The following is an 18,404-nucleotide window of genomic DNA, read 5'->3' on the forward strand; positions in this document are numbered from 1 at the left end:
GCTATTGGGTGGGATGGCCATCACTGATGGCCAGTGATGGACAAGAACCATCAGGTGGAATTGGGGGTTTTGTGTGTCCTGGAGCCTGGCTCTCACAACTCCTAAATCCCTTGTGGCTCTCATTACCTTTATGCCACTAACTCCTGAATCACTTTTGGCTCTCACAACTCCTAAATCCCTTGTGGCTCTCACAACTCCTAAATCACCTGTGGCTCTCACAACTCTTCAGTCCATTGTGGCTCTCACAACTCCTAAATCCCTTATGGACTCACCTGATACCTTCCAGATCGAGCACCTGTACGGCCTGACTGTCTTTGAGAACTACCTGTACGCCACCAACTCGGACAACGCCAACGCGCAGCAGAAAACCAGCGTGATCCGCGTCAACCGCTTCAACAGCACCGAGTACCAGGTGGTGACACGGGTGGACAAGGGTGGAGCCCTGCACATCTACCACCAGCGGCGCCAGCCCACAGGTGGGACCCTCACTTTGGAGCAGCAGCTCCCTGGTTGCTCTGCCAGGGGTTTGGGTGGGGTTTTAGGAGGAATTTTATTCATGGGAAGGGTGGTCGGGGATTGGGAGCTGCTGTTTCTGGTGGTGTGCGAGGATTGGGTGGATGTGGTTGGGTTGATAAGGTGGGGATTGGTCACAGGCTGGATTCAGTGGTATTGGAGGTCTTTTCTGACCTCAGGGATTTTGGGATTTCTGCTCCCCAGAGCCCTGGAGGGTGCTGAACATCCTGGGGTGCCCCTTTTTTCCTGCTAGCACTGTGAGAGGTGCTCCACATGGTTGATGGATCATGGAGATTACAGAGATGTAGGAGCAAATGTGGCATCTTAAAATATTGGTGCTCCCTCACCACCATCTCTGGTGGTGTGCAAGGATTGAGTGGATGTGGTTGGGTTGATAAGGTGAGGGTTGGACTCTGTGATATTGGAGGTCTTTTCTGACCTCAAGGATTTTGGAATTCCTGCTCTCCAGAACATCCTAGGGTGCCCCCTTTTCGTGCTAGCTCTGTGTCTCTTCCCGTGAGAGCTGCTCCATGTGGTTAATGGACCATGGAGAGTACAGAGATGTGGGAGCAAATGTGGCATCTTAAAATATTGATGCTCCCTCACCACCGTCTCTGGTGGTGTGCAAGGATTGAGTGGATGTGGAACTCAGTGCTCTGGTTGGGTTGATAAGGTGGGGATTGGTCACAGGTTGGATTCAGTGATATTGGAGATCTTTTCTGACCTCTGGGATTTTGGGATTCCTGCTCCCCAGAACATCCTGGGGTGCCCCCTTTTCCTGCTAGCACCGTGAGAGCTGCTCCACATGGTTGATGGATCATGGAGAGTACAAAGATGTGGTGTGGGAGCAAATGTGGCATTTTAAAATATTAATGGCCCCTCTTACTCTCTGTCCCCACTGCCAGCATGTTCACCCTGGTGCTCCCAAGCACTGAGGGAATTCCAAGGAGCTGAAAGGCTCCAGTGCTTCACCAACCCCTCCCTGCATCCATCCATCCCTGCCTGTTCCACCCCCAGCACCTTCCTGCAGTTAATCAATTTACTCCTTATAAATCCTCTTAGTGTCTGCAGCCTGCTCGGCTTTTTCCAGAATATAAAATTAATCAGGAGATTTCTGAGCAGGGTTAGGAGTGTGATTAAGGGGCTCTGTGGCTGTCCCCACTCCCAGGGCTTGTCCCACTGGTGCAGCAGGATGGGGCAGTGTGTCCACGTGGCTGTGGTGCTGTGCTGGGACATGCTGGCTTCTCCTCAGGGATTCTTCCCATGGGAAAGTCCTTTCCCATCTCTGTGCTGTGCTCAGCCTTTCCCTGACTGCCTGAGAGCTCCTGGGAGGAATGAACCCCCTTAGAGCCCATGAGAGCATCCCCATGTCCCTGCGGTTGCAGCCCTGTGCTCCTTGTCCCCCTTGTGCTCCCTGTCCCCCCTGTGTCCCTGTCCCCTCTGTGTCTGTGTCCCCCACTGTGATAATCTACAAAATCAGAGGGTTTTGAGAAAGCTGCAATAGGCAGGCCTCGGAAACAGCAGAACTGTGATTAGAGCTAAGCAGCAGCCATGAGATAATTCAGCAGAAAAATTATTTAAAAAGTAGAAAAGCAAAGACAAATAGAACAATGGTCTGTGTATTAATGCTTGTTTAGAATAACTCCCTAAGCTACAGAAAAGTTTATCTAGCAAGATATTAGGAAGTTTGAAGCTTAATAATGGAGCTCTGTGCGTTGTGTTTTAAGGCTTACAAGCAGGTATTGTATTGGAAATAAGCAGCATTGTTTTAACCAAAGGTACCTGTGCTTATAGTGGCTGGATAGAACTGCTGTCAATGTGCTTTTGCTTTGTGTGATTGGTCAAAAAACTTATAAAGTAAGTTGTAACATTAAATTCTGGGTCTGCTGCCTGAGATGTGAGCTGGTGACATCTTCCCATTGTCATAACCGTGTACTGAGAGTGATGCTGGAAAATAAAACAGCTCGAGGCACGTTCCACAGCAGCCCTGTCCTATTTGTGATTTGTACAGAGACCCCTGGCCAGCGATACCCGACATGCTCCCTGTCCCCTCTGTGTCCCTGTCCCCCCTGTTTCTCTGTCCCCCACGTACTCCCTGTCCCCCATGTGCTCCCTGTCCCCCCTGTGTCTCTCGCCCCCACGTGCTCCCTGTCCCCTCTGTGTCTCTGTCCCCCCAGTGTCCCTGTCCCCTCTGTGTCTCTGTCCCCTCTGTATCCCTGTCCCCCACGTACTCCTTGTCCCCCACTTGCTCCCTGTCCCCCCTGTGTCCCTGTCCTCTCTGTATCCCTGTCCCCCCTGTGTCCCTGTCTCCCACATACTCCCTGTCCCCCACGTACTCCCTGTCCCCCCTGTGTCTCTGTCCCCCAGGTGCTCCCTGTCCCCTCAGTGTCCCCAGCAGCTGCAGCCCCTCTCTGTGTTGCAGTGAGGAGCCATGCCTGCGAGCCAGATCAGTTTGGGAAGCCAGGAGGCTGCTCTGACATCTGCCTGCTGGGGAACAGCCACAAGAGCCGGACCTGCCGCTGCCGCTCCGGGTTCAGCCTGGGCAGCGACGGGAAATCCTGCAAAAGTGAGTGCTGGCTTTCCTGGGGGATCTTTGGGGTGAGGGGCTGGAGAGAAAGGCTCTGCATGCCCTGCTGTGACCCCACAGCAGCCCTAGTGCCACCTGCCACCCCCATGGCACTGCTGTCTCTCCACAGAGCCCGAGCACGAGCTGTTCCTGGTGTACGGGAAGGGACGTCCTGGCATCATCCGTGGCATGGACATGGGTGCCAAGGTGCCTGATGAGCACATGATCCCCATCGAGAACCTGATGAACCCCAGGGCTCTGGACTTCCATGCTGAGACCGGCTTCATCTACTTTGCTGACACCACCAGTTATCTCATAGGGCGCCAGAAGATCGATGGCACGGAGAGGGAGACAATCCTGAAGGATGGTGGGTGGCCTTGCAGGAAGGATAATGCAATTATTATCATAATAATAATAGTAATAGTAATTTTATATACATATATGTAAAATATAAATGATAATAATTTATAGTAATTATAAATAATATATAGTAATTAAAAATAAAATTAAAATAAAATAAAATAAAATAAAATAAAATAAAATAAAATAAAATAAAATAAAATAAAATAAAATAAAATAAAATAAAGAAATTATGGTAATTTATATTAAAATTTTATATATATTATATATATAATTTAATAGTAATAAAAATAGTAATAGTAATTTTTATATATATAAATGTATATATAATATAAATGATAATAATTTATAGTAATTACAAATAATATATAGTAATAACAATAACAATAAAAATAAAAATAAAATAAAGAAATTATAATAATATATATACATTATATATATTTTATATTATTATAATAATAATTTAGTAGTAATAATAATAGTAATACTAATAGTAGTAGTAATAATAATATAATATCATGTAGAATATATATCATATAGTATATATATCATATATAATCATATTATCATATAACATTGTCCTAATAATATAATAATTTAATAGTAGTAATAATGATAATAATTGTATAATAATATAATATTGTCATATAGAATATATATAATACATATAATCGTATTATCATATATTAACATAATAATGATACTATTATATGATAATATGATTATATATATTATATAATATTATCATAATAATAATCACCTGTCTGAGATACAAAGACCTTAATGCTCAGAATATTCAAACATCTTTTAGCTCAGGATGATCCCACTTGACATGTCTACAGTCCAAATTTTCAATATATTTAGCATTTCATAAAATTTTAGCCGACTTTCTATAAAATTTTAGCAGATTTTCCATAAAATTTTCTCTGTTCAAAGAGCAGCTCTAGCAAACTTTCTCATCGGGCTGGGTGTCCATAATCCCCCTCAATCTGGGTCAGGATTGGGCACTTTTGGGGCTATTCCTTCCACTTTTCACCTCCTGCCTGGTGACAAACCCATTCAATTTTCCCCCTAAAAGGCATCCACAATGTGGAGGGCATCGCTGTGGACTGGATGGGGAACAACCTGTACTGGACAGATGATGGCCCCAAGAAGACCATCAGTGTGGCACGGCTGGAAAAGGCTGCCCAGACAAGGAAGACTCTGATTGAGGGGAAGATGACGCACCCCCGTGCCATCGTGGTGGACCCCCTGAATGGGTGAGGGTGCCTGGTTGGGCTGGGCTGTCTGGTGGGGCCACAGGGACGTGGTTGGGTCTTGTCACGAGCTGTGGTGGCCAGGTCAAGTCTCAGTTTGATGTCCATGGCAGGTGGATGTACTGGACAGACTGGGAGGAGGATCCCAAGGACAGCAAGAGGGGCAAGATTGAGAGGGCTTGGATGGATGGATCCAACAGAAACATCTTCATCACCTCCAAGACTGTCCTGTGGCCCAACGGGCTGAGCCTGGACATACCAGCCAAGATCCTCTACTGGGTGGATGCGTTCTACGACCGCATTGAGATGGTTTATCTCAATGGCACCGATAGGAAGGTGAGTGGGGTCTGGGACAGTGATCACCCACAGCACTGGGGAGCTGAGCTGTGACCTCTATGCTCGCTCCTTCCATCACCCTGTCCCTGTCCCATTACCCTGTCCCTGTCCCTATTCCCGTCCCTGTCCTTGTCCCTGTCCCTGAGTGCCCATCCCATGTAAAAGATCCTCTCTGCTCTCTCTTTCCATCACCCTATGCCTGTCCCTCATCACCCTGTCCCTGTCCAATCACCCTGTCCCTGTCCCTGTCCCTGATCACCCTGTCCCTGTCCAATCACCCTGTCCCTGTCCCTGTCCCTGATCACCCTGTCCTTGTCCCTGTCCATGAGTGCCCATCCCATCCAACAGATCCTCTCTGCTCTCCCCTTCCATCACCTGTCCCTGTCCCTGATCACCCTGTCCCTGTCCCTATCCCGGTCCCTGATCACCCTGTCCCATCACCCTGTCCCATCCCAGCTAACAGATCCTCTCTGCTCTCCCCTTCCATCACCTGTCCCTGTCCCTCATCACCCTGTCCCTGTCCCTGTCCCTGTCCCTGTCCCTGTCCCTGTCCCTGTCCCTGATCAGCCTGTCCCTGTTGCTGTCCCTGAGTGCCCATCCTATCTGACAGAGCCTCTCTGCTCTCCCATCACCCTATCCCTGTCCCTGATCACCCTATCTCTGTCCCTATCCCTGTCCCTATCCCTGATCACCCACCTCACCTAACATCCCCTCTCCTCCTCCCCGCATGCACAGATCGTGTACGAGGGCCCGGAGCTGAACCACGCCTTTGGGCTGTGCCACTACAGCAATTTTCTGTTCTGGACCGAGTACCGCAGCGGCAGCATCTACCGCCTGGAGCAGGCCTCCAAGGCCGTGAGCCTGCTGCGCAACGAGCGCCCGCCCATCTTCGAGATCCGCATGTACGACGCCCAGCAGCAGCAAGGTGAGAGCCCACCAGGGGCTGGGGGAGAGGCTGAGATTCCTAAGCAGCCCCCCCACCTCTTTTTGTTGCCTTTTAGCTGTCCCCATGCTCCTTGTTTTTCTTTCCTGTTGTTCATGCCCTGCCCTTCCAGCCTTCCCTCTTTTTGCCACCCTAATTCCATCAGGCTCTGTATCCCTCGTGTTTCCAGCTGCCTTCCAGCTGTGGCTGCTGTTGAGGGAGTTCTGGGGGGCTGGGGGAGAGGCTGAGTTTCCCAAGCAGCTGTAACTACCCACAGAGGCTGGGGGCTCCCAGCACCCCCATGAGTCTGCAGGGCACCCTGGGCATTGAGGTACCATCTCCTCACCCTTTCCCTCCACAGTGGGCTCCAACAAATGCCGTGTCAACAACGGGGGCTGCAGCAGCCTGTGCCTGGCCACCCCGCGGGGCCGTCAGTGCGCCTGTGCCGAGGACCAGATCCTGGGGCCGGACTCTGTCACCTGCCAGGGTAGGCTGAGACCCATTTGGGGGCTCTCCCCATGGAATGCTGCACTTGATCACTCGGTTCAAATCCTGCCTGTGCTTTCCTGTTGGCAGCCAATCCATCCTACATCCCCCCGCCGCAGTGCCAGCCCGGGGAGTTCGCCTGCAAGAACAACCGCTGCATCCAGGAGCGCTGGAAATGTGATGGGGACAACGACTGCCTGGACAACAGTGACGAGGCCCCCGAGCTCTGCCGTGGGTGATCCCTCCTGGGCGGTGGGATTTGGGCTCCTCCAGATGTGGAGGAAGTGGTTGGGGTAGGGCTGGGTAGCCAGGAATCCTCTGTGCCCTCTCCATCTCCTTTGGGGCAGTGGTGACCCTGTCCCTGTCCTTGTCCCTATCCCTGTGCCATCGATGCCCTCCTTTGGGGCAGTGCTGACCCTGTCCCTGACCCTGTCCCTGTCCCTGTGCCATCCATGCCATGCCCTCCTTTGGGGCAGCACTGACCCCTGTCCATGCCCTCCTTTGAGGCAGCACTGACCCCTGTCCATGCCCTCCTTTGGGGCAGTGCTGACCCCTGTGCCTGTCCCTGTGCCATCCATGCCCTCCTTTGGGGCAGTGCTGACCCTGTCTCTGTCCCTGTCTCTGTCCCTGTCCCTGTCCCTGTGCCACCCATGCCCTCCTTGAGGGCAGCACAGGAGAGTTGGTTGAGATTCTGATGCCAAGTTTGAGCCTCCAGCCCTTTTCTATTCCAGTTTTCTCTTTGTTGGAGGGATGGGGTGGGATGAGGATGGTCCTGAGTGTTGTTTCCCCCCACAGACCAGCACACCTGCCCCTCGGACCGCTTCAAGTGCAAGAACAACCGCTGCATCCCCAACCGCTGGCTCTGCGACGGGGACAACGACTGTGGCAACAACGAGGACGAGTCCAACTCCACCTGCTCAGGTGAGGACCCTGCCTTGCCCTCAGGGAACCTCAGGAGAGCCCATGCTGAGCCACAACCTGAGGTTTTGCAGTCTCACACCTTGGTTTTGCACCTGGGAGCCCAGGGGGTTGTTCCCCACCTTCCCCTGATAAAACAAGGTACAATGAACCATTAACACTCCATCTGTCCCTCCTGGCCAGCCCGGACCTGCTCTCCCAACCAGTTCTCCTGCGCCAGTGGCCGCTGCATCCCCATCTCCTGGACCTGTGACCTGGATGATGACTGTGGGGACCGCTCCGACGAGTCTGCCTCGTGTGGTGAGCTGGGACTGGGAGCTGGCTTGGTTTGGAAAGACAGGAGTCTGCTAAGGAAGGCAGAAGCCTCCCCTGAAATGGAGAATGTAAAACTCCCCCTCCTCCAAATTGCTATAAATTTGAAATTAAGGGGCTCTCAGGCAAAAGATATGGGAGCAGGAAATAACAGTTTGTCTTGGTTTGGAAAGACAGGTGTCTGCTAAGGAAGGCAGGAGCCTCCCCTGAAATGGAGAATGTAAACCCTCCCCACCTCTGCAATAGCAATAAATATATTTATAGCAATAATACATAAAAATATATTTATTGTTATAAATTTTAAATTAAGGGGCTCTCAGGCAAAAAATATGGGAGCAGGAAATAACAGTTCTTTAATAGGGGAGAAAAAAAATGAAAGGATAAAATAAACAATGCAGTACACTAAAACAACACTGACAGAGTCAGAACCCAACCTGTCACCCTGTGGGTCAGGATGTTGGTGGCAGTCCCATTGGAATTGTGGCTGCAGCCCTCCTGCAGTGTCAGGGGTGGTTCTGTTGGAGCAGGGATCCTGTAGAGAAGGATTTATTCTTCCTCTGAAGATCCAGTGGAAGAAGAGGCAGCTGCTGCTCCTCTGGGGAATCCAGTGGAGAAGTGCTGGTGTCTCAAAAACCTCTAGATTGTATCCAGGAAGGAATGTTTGAAACCTCAGATTATATCCAGGTAGGAATGTTAGAAATCTCAGATTGTCTCCAGGCAGGAATGTTTGAAATCTCAGATTGTATCCAGGTAGGAATGTTTGAAATCTCAGACTGTGTCCAGGTAGGAATATTTGAAATCTCAGATTGTATCCAGGTAGGAATGTTTGGCTCCTCCCTCTGGGCTCACATCTCCAATGGGATGCTGCAGTTCTTATCAGCCATGCAGTGACATTCAATAGCTGTTATCAGCTGATGTCCCCCCAGAGGGAGGAGTGATTGTGAGCACTCAAAGAGAGAGATAAGGCAAATTGCCCACAAAAAATAATCTGCAATAAGGCAAATTTGACAAAAGATAATCTGCCCTACAGATGGTAATAGAAAACATCTTGCATTGCAACCTGGAACAGGAGCCCTGGGGGTGCTCCCCGGGGCTGTGAGGAGGGTTGGGGTGCCCTGATGTGTGTTGGGGTGTGCTGATGGTGCCTTTCCCTCCCCTGCAGCCTACCCGACCTGCTTCCCCCTGACACAGTTCACCTGCAACAACGGGCGCTGCATCAACATCAACTGGCGCTGTGACAACGGTGAGGACCTGGCCCCGGGGTGTCCCCAAAGGGATGGCGAGACCTGAGCAGGGGGTGCAGCCTGGCAGGGACCCAATTTGGGCAATTTGGGCCAATTCTCAGCATGTGCTGAAGGCAGACCCCAAGGGGAATGGGCATGAGCCAAAACTGAGCCCATCCTGCAGCCCCCAGCCCTGTATTTCCCTTGGCTGTGCTGGAATAACCTGGCAGGGATTGTTCCAGACCTTGGCATCATTTGCAAGGTTTCCAAAACCTTGTCCTGGTGTTGGAACAAAGTGTGACATGGCTGAGTCAGGTCCTGTAGCCTCAGGGAAAGCAGGAGAGCTCTTCCAGCCAGCTCCCATCTGCCCTTGGATGTTTCCAGAGCCTGACCTGGGACAGGGGGTTTGCCCCAAGGTTGATTTCCTTTCCCAGCCCCATGGCTGTGGTGGGGCATCAGGAATAACCTGGCAATGGTTGTTCAAGACCTTGGCATCCTTTGCAAGGTTTCCAAAACCCTGCCCTGGTGCTGGAACAAAGTGTGGCATGGCCAGAGCTGCTGGTGGGGCTGAGCCAGGTCATGCAGCCCCAGGGAAAGCAGGAGAGCTCTCCCAGAGCTCTCCCAGCCAGCTCCCATCTGCCCCTGGATGTTTCCAGAGCCAGACCTGGGACAGAGGGTTTGCCCCAAGGTTGATTTTCCTTTCCCACAAGTTTATATCAATTTTTGAGCCTCTGTGCCTTGTTGGGAATAATTAACATCTTCAGAGCAGGGCGAGACACTGGTGCCTGGCTGAGAAGAGCTGGGGGTGCTGACTCTCCCTGAATTCTTCCTGGGCTCCTTAGCAGCTGAGGGATGGTCCCTTCTTCTGGAATCCCCTACTTTGGCAGCCAGGCTGTGCCATGAAGCCCACCAGGTGCCCAGGGCAGGAGCTGCAGCACCATGAGGGTACCCCAACCCTGGCTGAGCAGAGCTGGGGGTGCAGGACTGTCCCTGGAGTCTTCCTGGGCTCCTTTGGAGCTGAGAGATGGTCCCTTCTCCTGGAATCCCCCACTTTGGCAGCCAGGCTGTGCCATGGAACCCCTCGTGCTGCTCTGAGCCTCACCAGGCACCCAGGGCAGGAGCTGCAGCGCCACGAGGGTACCCCAACCCTGGCTGTCCCCCACTCCCCCAGCACCCTCTGCTGCTTCTGGTCTCGCCTCCCAGGCTCTGTGTGTCCCTGTCCGTGTCCCAGTGTCTCTGTGCCACCCTCTGTGTTTGTCACCTGTGCTGTGTTGTGTTTGTCACCGTGCCCATGCTCCTGTCTGGTGGTTCTGTGTTTCAGAAAAAGATTGTGGGGATGGCTCTGACGAAAAGAACTGTCCAAAGCCTACCGGTTAGTGCATAGATCAACATGCACCAGAACCTCCCACCTGAGCCCCCCTGAGCCCCCAGACCTGTCCCTCCAGGGGGCTATGAGCCCTGGGGGTGCTGGACACTGGCAATGCCCCCCTGACCTCTCTGGAAATGCCCCCTGTGCCTCTGGCAATGCCCTTGATGCCTCTGGTGATGCCCTCCTCCGCCTCAGAAATGCCCCTTGTGCGTCAGGCGATGCCCCTGGTGCCTCTGGCAATGTCCCCCTTCTCTCCAGCAATGCTCCTGTGCCTCTGACAATGCCTCTGGTACCTCTGGTGATGTCCCCCAGCTCTCCAGCAATGTCCCCTATGCAGGAGCTGAGCTGATGGAGAGGCCACGTGGCAGCTGGCAGTGCCATTGTCCCCATCAGTGCCACTGTCCCCATCAATGCCATCATCCCCATTAGTGCCGCTGTGCCCACAGTGTCGCTGTCCCCATCAGTGCCATCATCCTCATCAGTGCCATTATCCCCATCAGTGCCATTGTCCCCATCAGTGCCATTGTCCCTATTAGTGCCATCATCCCCAGTACCATTGTCTCCACAGTGCCATCATCCCCATCAATGCCATCATCCCCATCAGTTCCATTGTCCCCATCAGTACCAATATCCCCATTAGTGCCATTGTCCCTATCAATGTCATTGTCCCCATCAGTGCCATCATCCCCATCAGTGCCATTGTCCCCATCAGTGCCAACATCCCCATCAGTGCCACCATCCCCATCAATGCCATCATCCCCATCAGTGCCACTGTCCCCATCAATGCCAATATCTCCATCAGTGCCAATATCCCCATCGGTGCTACTGTCCCTATCAGTGCTACCATCCCCATCAGTGCCACCATCCTCGTGCCCATCCTGAGGCACCAGGAGGCAAACCCCCTTGCCCAGTCTCAGGTGGGGCACCCACAGTGGATCCCTGTGGTGGTGCCCAGCCCATGCCCCCTGTGCCAGGCAGGCAGAGGGGCTGCATTGCCAGTGTCCAGCTACCCTCAGACAACCCCCCCTCAAACAGCAGGCATGGGGGTCTCCTCCAGACAATCCAACCCCCATAATTGGCTGTCCCAGCACCCCCAAAGGAGCTCCCATCCCCAGAGTGGAGCCCAGTCCCCATCCAGGTTCATGGCTGATCTATGCAGTTTCTGTGTTTCATTTCCTCTGTGTGCTGCTGGTGCTGTGGGGTGGGAGGGCTGGGGGGTCTCCAGCCCATGGTGGGGGTCCCACCACCAGCACTGATGAGGGGCTGCAGTCACCCCACGTCCCCTCTGTGGCGTGGCCTGTCCTGTCCCCTGTTGTTCCGAGGGGTCTTTGCTGTCCTCCCTCCTTCCATCCCCGTCCTGGCCGGGCTCCTGCTTGACCCCCTGGCCACCCTAATTCCCTCTGCAGACAACGACTGTGGGGACAACAGTGACGAGGCTGGCTGCAGCCACTCCTGCTCCAGCAACCAGTTCAAATGCAACAGCGGCCGCTGCATCCCCGTGCACTGGACCTGTGATGGGGACAACGACTGTGGGGACTACAGTGACGAGACCCACGCCAACTGCACCAACCAGGGTGAGCCCCAGCACGTGGGAGAGACCCCCAAGCACAGCCATTGCCAAAATGCAGGGAATTCTGCAGCTTTCTGTGGCCATACTCAGTGCCCAGATCCCCCTCCTGCCCAAAATGCAGGGAATTCTGCAGCCTTCTCTGTGCCCAGATGCCCCTCCTGCTTCTAGGCTGGGAATGCAGGGAATTCTGCAGCTTTCTGTGCCCACCCTCAGTGCTCAGATCCCCCTCCTGCCCAAAATGCAGGGAATTCTGCAGCTTTCTGTGGCCATACTCAGTGCCCAGATCCCCATCCTGACACTCTGGGTTCCTCCAGCTGTTTTCCTGCTGTTTGAGTGCCTGGTCCTCATCCAGTCCTGGAGCCCCAGATCCCCATCCTGACACTCTGGGTACATCCAGCTGTTTCCCTGCTGTCTGAGTGCCTGGTCCCCATCCACTCCTGGAGCCCCAGATCCCACTCCTGTGCTTGTGGGTGCTTCCAGCTGTTTTCCTGCTGGTTGGGTGCCTGGTCCTTGCCCAGTCCTGGAGCCCCAGATCCCCATCCTGTGCTTCCAGCTGTTTCCCTGCTGGCTGAGTGCCTGGTCCCCATTCACTCCTGAATCCCCAGAACCCCATCCTAACATTCTGGGTGCCTCCAGTTATTTCCCTGCTGGCTGAGTGCCTGGTCCCCATCCACTCCTGGACCCCCAGATCCCCATCCTGACACTCTGGGTGCATCCAGCTGTTTCCCTGCTGGCTGAGTGGTCCTGCTGCTGGTCCCCACCCAGTCCTGGAGCCCCCCAGCTCCGTGGGGACCAGGCAGTGAGCAGTGGCCTCCCCACAGCCACACGCCCACCCGGGGGCTGCCACACGGACGAGTTCCAGTGCCGGCTGGACGGGCTGTGCATCCCCATGCGGTGGCGCTGTGACGGTGACACGGACTGCATGGACTCCAGCGACGAGAAGAACTGCGAGGGGGTCACGCACGTCTGCGACCCCAACGTCAAATTCGGCTGCAAGGATTCAGGTGAGAGCAGGGGGGCAAGCAGCTGGGGGTGGTGGGATAATGCAGAAACACAAGCAGCCAACCTGTGAATCGTGATCCTGATGGATGGTGTCATCTTCAGATCCTTTCTGCTCTTCTCTGAGGAATGGGACACACTTTGGTGGGTTGGGGACAAAGGAGGAGGGACACCAGTTCAGGGGATGACCTTCTGAGCCCCCAGGCCCTCCCTGACCTGTCCTATCCAACTTTGGGGAGCCCTGAGCTACTCAAACATCCTCGTGTCCCTCCCTGGTCTGTCTAACCTGTCTGTCCGTCCATCTGTCTGTCCCTGGGCTCACTGACCTGTCTGTCTGTCTCTGGGCTCACTGACCTTTCTGTTTATTTGTCCTGGACTGACTGACCACTCTGTCTGTCTGTCTATCTGTCTATCCCAGAACTGACTGACCAATGTGTCTGTCTGTCCTTGGACTGACTGACCTGTCTGTCCATCCCTGGGCTGACTGACCTGTCTGTCTGTCTGCCTGTTCCTTCCTGGACTGACCAATCTGTCCGTCCATCCCTGGGCTCACTGACCTGTCTGTCTGTCCATCCCTGGGCTCACTGACCTGTCTATCTGTCTGCCTGTTCCTTCCTGGACTGACCAATCTGTCCATCCATCCCTGGGCTGACTGACCTGTCTGCCTGTCCCTGGACTGACCAATCTGTCTGTCCATCCCTGGGCTGACTGACCTGCTTGTCTGCCTGGAATAACTGGTTCTGCTCTGTCCCCTCCCCACCGTGTCCCTTTCAGCCCGGTGCATCAGCAAGGCCTGGGTCTGTGACGGTGACAGTGACTGTGAGGACAACTCAGACGAGGAGAACTGCGAGTCCCTGGTGTGCAAACCCCCCTCCCACACCTGTGCCAACAACACCTCCATCTGCCTGCCCCCCGAGAAGCTCTGCGACGGCTCCGACGACTGCGGCGACGGCTCCGACGAGGGCGAGCTCTGCGGTGAGCACAGAGCCAGGCGTGGGGACACTTGGTGACCCGAGAGTGGCACCAGGAGGTGACAACCATGTCCTGTCCCCACAGATCAGTGCTCCCTCAACAACGGAGGCTGCAGCCACAACTGCACGGTGGCACCTGGAGAGGGGATTGTGTGCTCCTGTCCCCTGGGCATGGAGCTGGGTGCTGACAACAAGACCTGCCAGATCCAGAGCTACTGTGCCAAGCACCTCAAGTGCAGCCAGAAGTGCGAGCAGGACAAGTACAATGTCAAGTGTTCCTGCTACGAGGGATGGATGCTGGAGCCTGATGGAGAGAGCTGCAGAAGCCTGGGCAAGTTCTCAGTGTGTGCTGGAGGGCAGAGCTCCAAGGGGAGCCAAAGCTGAGCCCATCCTGCAGCCCCCAGCCCCATATTTCCCTTGGCTGTGCTGGGGCATGGAGAGCTGCAGGAATAATCTGGGATTGTTCCAGACATGCAGCCCCCACCCCCATATTTCCATTGGCTGTGCAGGGGCAGCAGGAATAACATGGCAGGGATTGTTCCAGATCTTGGCATCCTAACCCAAAACCCTGGGTGTGTTTTGGGGGCCATCAGGGACTGGGAGCAGCCCCCCAAATGTGCTGGGGCAGGGAGAGCTGGGGGTGTAGCCTGGCAGGGATTGTTCCAGACCTTGGCATCCTTTGCAAGGCTTCCAAAACCCTGGGTGTGTTTTGGGAGGCACCAGGGACTGGTAGAAGCCCCCCAGCTGCCTCAGGGGTTGTGATGATGGACGTGGCTGGGTGATGGTGGGATTTGTGCTGACAGAGGCTGAGTGCACTGTCCCCTGCCTTGTTGCTGACCCTTTCCTGCTTCCCCCAGACCCTTTTAAGCCCTTCATCATCTTCTCCAACCGCAGGGGGTTGGAGGAATGTGCTGGGGCAGGGAGAGCTGGGGGAATAGCCTGGCAGGGATTGTTCCAGACCTTGGCATCCTTTGCAAGGTTTCCAGCACCCTGGGTGTGTTTTGGGGGACACCAGGGACTGGGAGCAGCCCCCAGCTGCCTCAGGAGGAGTTTGTTCTCTCATGGAGCTGAGGATTGTGCTGATGTACGTGGATGCATGATGATGGGTTTTGTGCTGTGTGTTTTGGGGGGCATCAGGGACTGGGAGCAACCCCCCAAATGTGCTGGGGTGGGGAAAGCTGGGGGAATAGCCTGGCAAGGGATTGTTCCAGACCTTGGCATCGTTTTCAAGGTTTCCACAACCCTGGGTGTGTTTTGGGGGACACCAGGGACTGGAGCAGTCCCCCAGCTGCCTTGAGGGGTTTGTTCTCTCATTGAGCTGGGGGTTGTGCTGAGTGATGGTGGGATTTGTGCTGACAGGGGCTGAGTGCACTGTCCCCTGCCTTGTTGCTGACCCTTCCCTGCTTCCCCCAGACCCTTTTAAGCCGTTCATCATCTTCTCCAACCGCCACGAGATCCGGCGCATCGACCTGCACCGAGGGGATTACAGCGTGCTGGTGCCCGGGCTGCGCAACACCATCGCCCTGGACTTCCACCTCAACCAGAGCTCCCTGTACTGGACTGACGTGGTGGAGGACAAAATCTACAGGGGAAAGCTGCTGGAGAACGGGGGTGAGGAGCCCTGGGTTGGGGGAGCTGGTGGTTGGAGGTCTGGGGTCAGTGATTTCGTGGCATGCGATGCAGCAGCTGATGGTGATATCACTGATAGTGATATCAGCCCTTGGCCCTGATAGTGATCTTGTTCTGCTCTCATTATGCAGTAGTTAATTAGTATTCCCAGCACTTCCCTGCTGGTAATTGCAGCCCAGCAGCTGGGCACAGAGAGGACACCCTCCCCAGCAGTGCTGCTCCCACAGGAGCCCAGTGGCAGGAGTAGGGATGGGGGGGCTGAGCCCTTTGGGGTCTGACTATGGATGGATGCTGAGCCCTTTGGGGTGTGGGACATGTATGGGGACTGAGCTCTTTGGGGCCTGGGACGTGGATGGATGCTGAGCCCTTCGAGGAGCTTTGAGGTCTGGACTGTGGATGGGCGCTGAGTCCTTTGGGGCCTGGACTATGGATGGGGGCTGAGCCCTTTGAGGTCTGGAACATGGATGGGGGCTGAGCTCTTCGGGGTCTGATAATGGATAGGATGTGCTGAGCCCTTTGGGGTTTGGACTGTGGATGGATGCTGAGCCCTTTAGGGTCTGGATTATGAATAGAAGGTGCTGATCTCTTTTGTATCTGACCATAGATAGGGAATGCTGAGCCCTTTGGGGTTTGGACTATAGATTAGGAGTGCTGAGCTCTTTGGGGTCTGGGCTATGGATTGGGGGTGCTGAGCTCTTTAGGATCTGACAATGGATAGAGTGTGCTGAGCTCTGTGGGGTTTGGACCATGCACAGGGGTCCTCCTGTTTGGGGAGGACACATCCCCTCACAGTCAACCCCAGCTGAGCTGGTTGGAGCTGTTGGGGACACAGGGGTGGTGGTTCTGTGTGGGCTGGGGAAGTGGCACCACCCTGAGCCATCACCTTGTGCCCCACAGCCCTGACCAGCTTCGAGGTGGTGATACAGTACGGCCTGGCCACCCCTGAGGGACTGGCCGTGGACTGGATCGCTGGCAACATCTACTGGGTGGAGAGCAACCTGGACCAGATCGAGGTGGCCAAGCTGGATGGCACCATGAGGACCACGCTGCTGGCCGGGGACATTGAGCACCCCCGCGCCATCGCCCTGGACCCTCGCTACGGGTGAGCCAGGAGGGGACAGCGCCCGCCAGGATATTGGAATTAAATACCAATATAGCCAGATGGAATGTGCCTGGGCTTGTCTGGCCCTTGCTGCTTGACCAAAGGTGGCAGCTGTGGTGGTTTCACCTCAGAGACACCTTTGGCTGGCTGGATATTGCAGCAAAAGTGAGGGTGCCGCCTCAGGGGTGTCTTCCCTGACTGATCCATCCCCAGGATGGAGCTGCCCCACGTTGGGTGCCAATATATAGGAATTAAATACCAATATAGCCAGATGGAATGTGCCTGGGCTTGTCCAGCCCTTGCTGCTTGACCAAAGGCAGCAGCTGTGGTGGTTTCTCCCCAGAGACACTTTTGGCCAGCTGGGTGTGTGGTGTTTCACCCCAGAGACACCTTTGGCCAGCTGGATATTGCAGCTGGGCACTTGGGACAAGTCCAGGCTTGCAGGAGCTCAGGTTTACCCTGGTGGAGAAGCTTTAAGGCGATGGTGAAGGAAAGGAGTCGGTTCTGCTGGAGGGTTTGGATCCAGAGCTTTGTTGTGGCCCACAGGCCTCTGAATGCAGCAACAGCTCCAGCAGAACTCCCTGAGCCCGTGGTTGCTGTTCCTTTTAACCCCGGGGAGAGGGGCAGGGAAGGGGTAGGGAGCTACCAGACAGGTACAGGAGGGGAGGGACAAAGGGACAAGTGACACCTGGATGGCCCAATGTCCCCCAGGGCTGAGAGGCATCTTTTGAACTTCACCAATCACTCCACCCCTTTCTAGAATGCCAAGATTGACAGACAGCAGTCAGCAGGGGCAAGGGAGGGGAAGGGAGAGGTGATTGGCACACCTGGGGGAAGAACGGGGATGGACAGGCTGTTCCGTCACACTGCAACACCAGGACACCTGTGGGATCATGTGGAGGATGAGGCCACGGGCTGCTGTCCTTGCTCACAGCCTCTCCTCCTGGCAGGATCCTGTTCTGGACAGACTGGGACGCCAGCCTGCCCCGCATCGAGGCCGCCTCCATGAGCGGCGAGGGCCGACGCACCATCCACAAGGAGACGGGCTCGGGGGGATGGCCCAATGGGCTCACTGTGGACTACCTGGAGAAGAGGATCCTCTGGATCGATGCCAGGTAGGGCCAGGGCCCCTCAGTGTCCCTCCCAGTTTGGATCTTCACCTGGTTCAGCGTTGTGCTGGGCTGGGAGAGAGAAGCCTTCACATTGTGGGGCTTCTCTTCTGGATCTGACCATAGAGGGAGGGTGCTGAGCTCTTTAGGGTCTGACCATGGATAGGGTGTGCTGAGCTCTTTAGGGTCAGGATTATGGATAGGGGGTGCTGAGCTCTTCGGGGTCTGACCATGGATAGGGGATGCTGAGCTCTTTAGGGTCTGACCATAGATGGGGGGTATTTGTGTCTCCAGCCCTGGCTCTGGGTGTTCTCCTCTGTGGATCCTGGTGTAAATCAGCAGGATTAGACCTTGGACCCTCCTGGTTATTGCTGTTGGGTTCAAGACCCCGTGGTGCCCCCTCCTCACCTCCCTCACCCTCATCTCCCCCTGGCACAGGTCGGATGCCATCTACTCAGCCCTGTATGATGGCACAGGGCACATCGAGGTGCTGAGGGGACACGAGTACCTGTCCCACCCCTTTGCTGTCACCCTCTATGGCGGGGAAGTCTACTGGACCGACTGGCGCACCAACACCTTGGCCAAGGCCAACAAGTGGACAGGGCACAACGTGACCGTGGTGCAGAGGACCAACACTCAGCCCTTTGACCTGCAGGTGTATCACCCCTCCCGGCAGCCCCTGGGTGAGTGCAGGGAGGGACAGGGTGGGGGGACAACAGGGGGTGGCACTGGTGCTTGGTCTAAGCACACTAACCCTTGGATG

General features: G+C 54.6%; 1 protein-coding gene across 4 annotated transcripts in view; it reads left to right on the plus strand.

Moving 5' to 3' along the window:
* Positions 1-18,404, plus strand: part of LRP1 (LDL receptor related protein 1) — a 123,042-nt gene that overhangs the window by 55,073 nt on the left and 49,565 nt on the right. For all 4 annotated transcript variants that reach the window (XM_059491168.1, XM_059491171.1, XM_059491169.1 and 1 more), the window contains exons 9-27: positions 287-476; positions 2,936-3,079; positions 3,210-3,446; positions 4,518-4,698; positions 4,809-5,031; positions 5,767-5,956; positions 6,315-6,440; positions 6,530-6,670; positions 7,235-7,360; positions 7,541-7,657; positions 8,832-8,912; positions 11,668-11,835; positions 12,653-12,835; positions 13,605-13,805; positions 13,887-14,132; positions 15,215-15,412; positions 16,328-16,532; positions 17,483-17,647; positions 18,080-18,324. In XM_059491168.1, coding sequence (XP_059347151.1) covers positions 287-476; positions 2,936-3,079; positions 3,210-3,446; positions 4,518-4,698; positions 4,809-5,031; positions 5,767-5,956; positions 6,315-6,440; positions 6,530-6,670; positions 7,235-7,360; positions 7,541-7,657; positions 8,832-8,912; positions 11,668-11,835; positions 12,653-12,835; positions 13,605-13,805; positions 13,887-14,132; positions 15,215-15,412; positions 16,328-16,532; positions 17,483-17,647; positions 18,080-18,324 — 3,367 coding nt within the window. The remainder of the gene's footprint in view (positions 1-286; positions 477-2,935; positions 3,080-3,209; positions 3,447-4,517; positions 4,699-4,808; positions 5,032-5,766; positions 5,957-6,314; positions 6,441-6,529; positions 6,671-7,234; positions 7,361-7,540; positions 7,658-8,831; positions 8,913-11,667; positions 11,836-12,652; positions 12,836-13,604; positions 13,806-13,886; positions 14,133-15,214; positions 15,413-16,327; positions 16,533-17,482; positions 17,648-18,079; positions 18,325-18,404) is intronic.

Source organism: Ammospiza nelsoni, chromosome 32, assembly GCF_027579445.1.
Source record: "Ammospiza nelsoni isolate bAmmNel1 chromosome 32, bAmmNel1.pri, whole genome shotgun sequence".
NCBI classification, from domain to species: Eukaryota; Metazoa; Chordata; class Aves; order Passeriformes; family Passerellidae; genus Ammospiza; species Ammospiza nelsoni.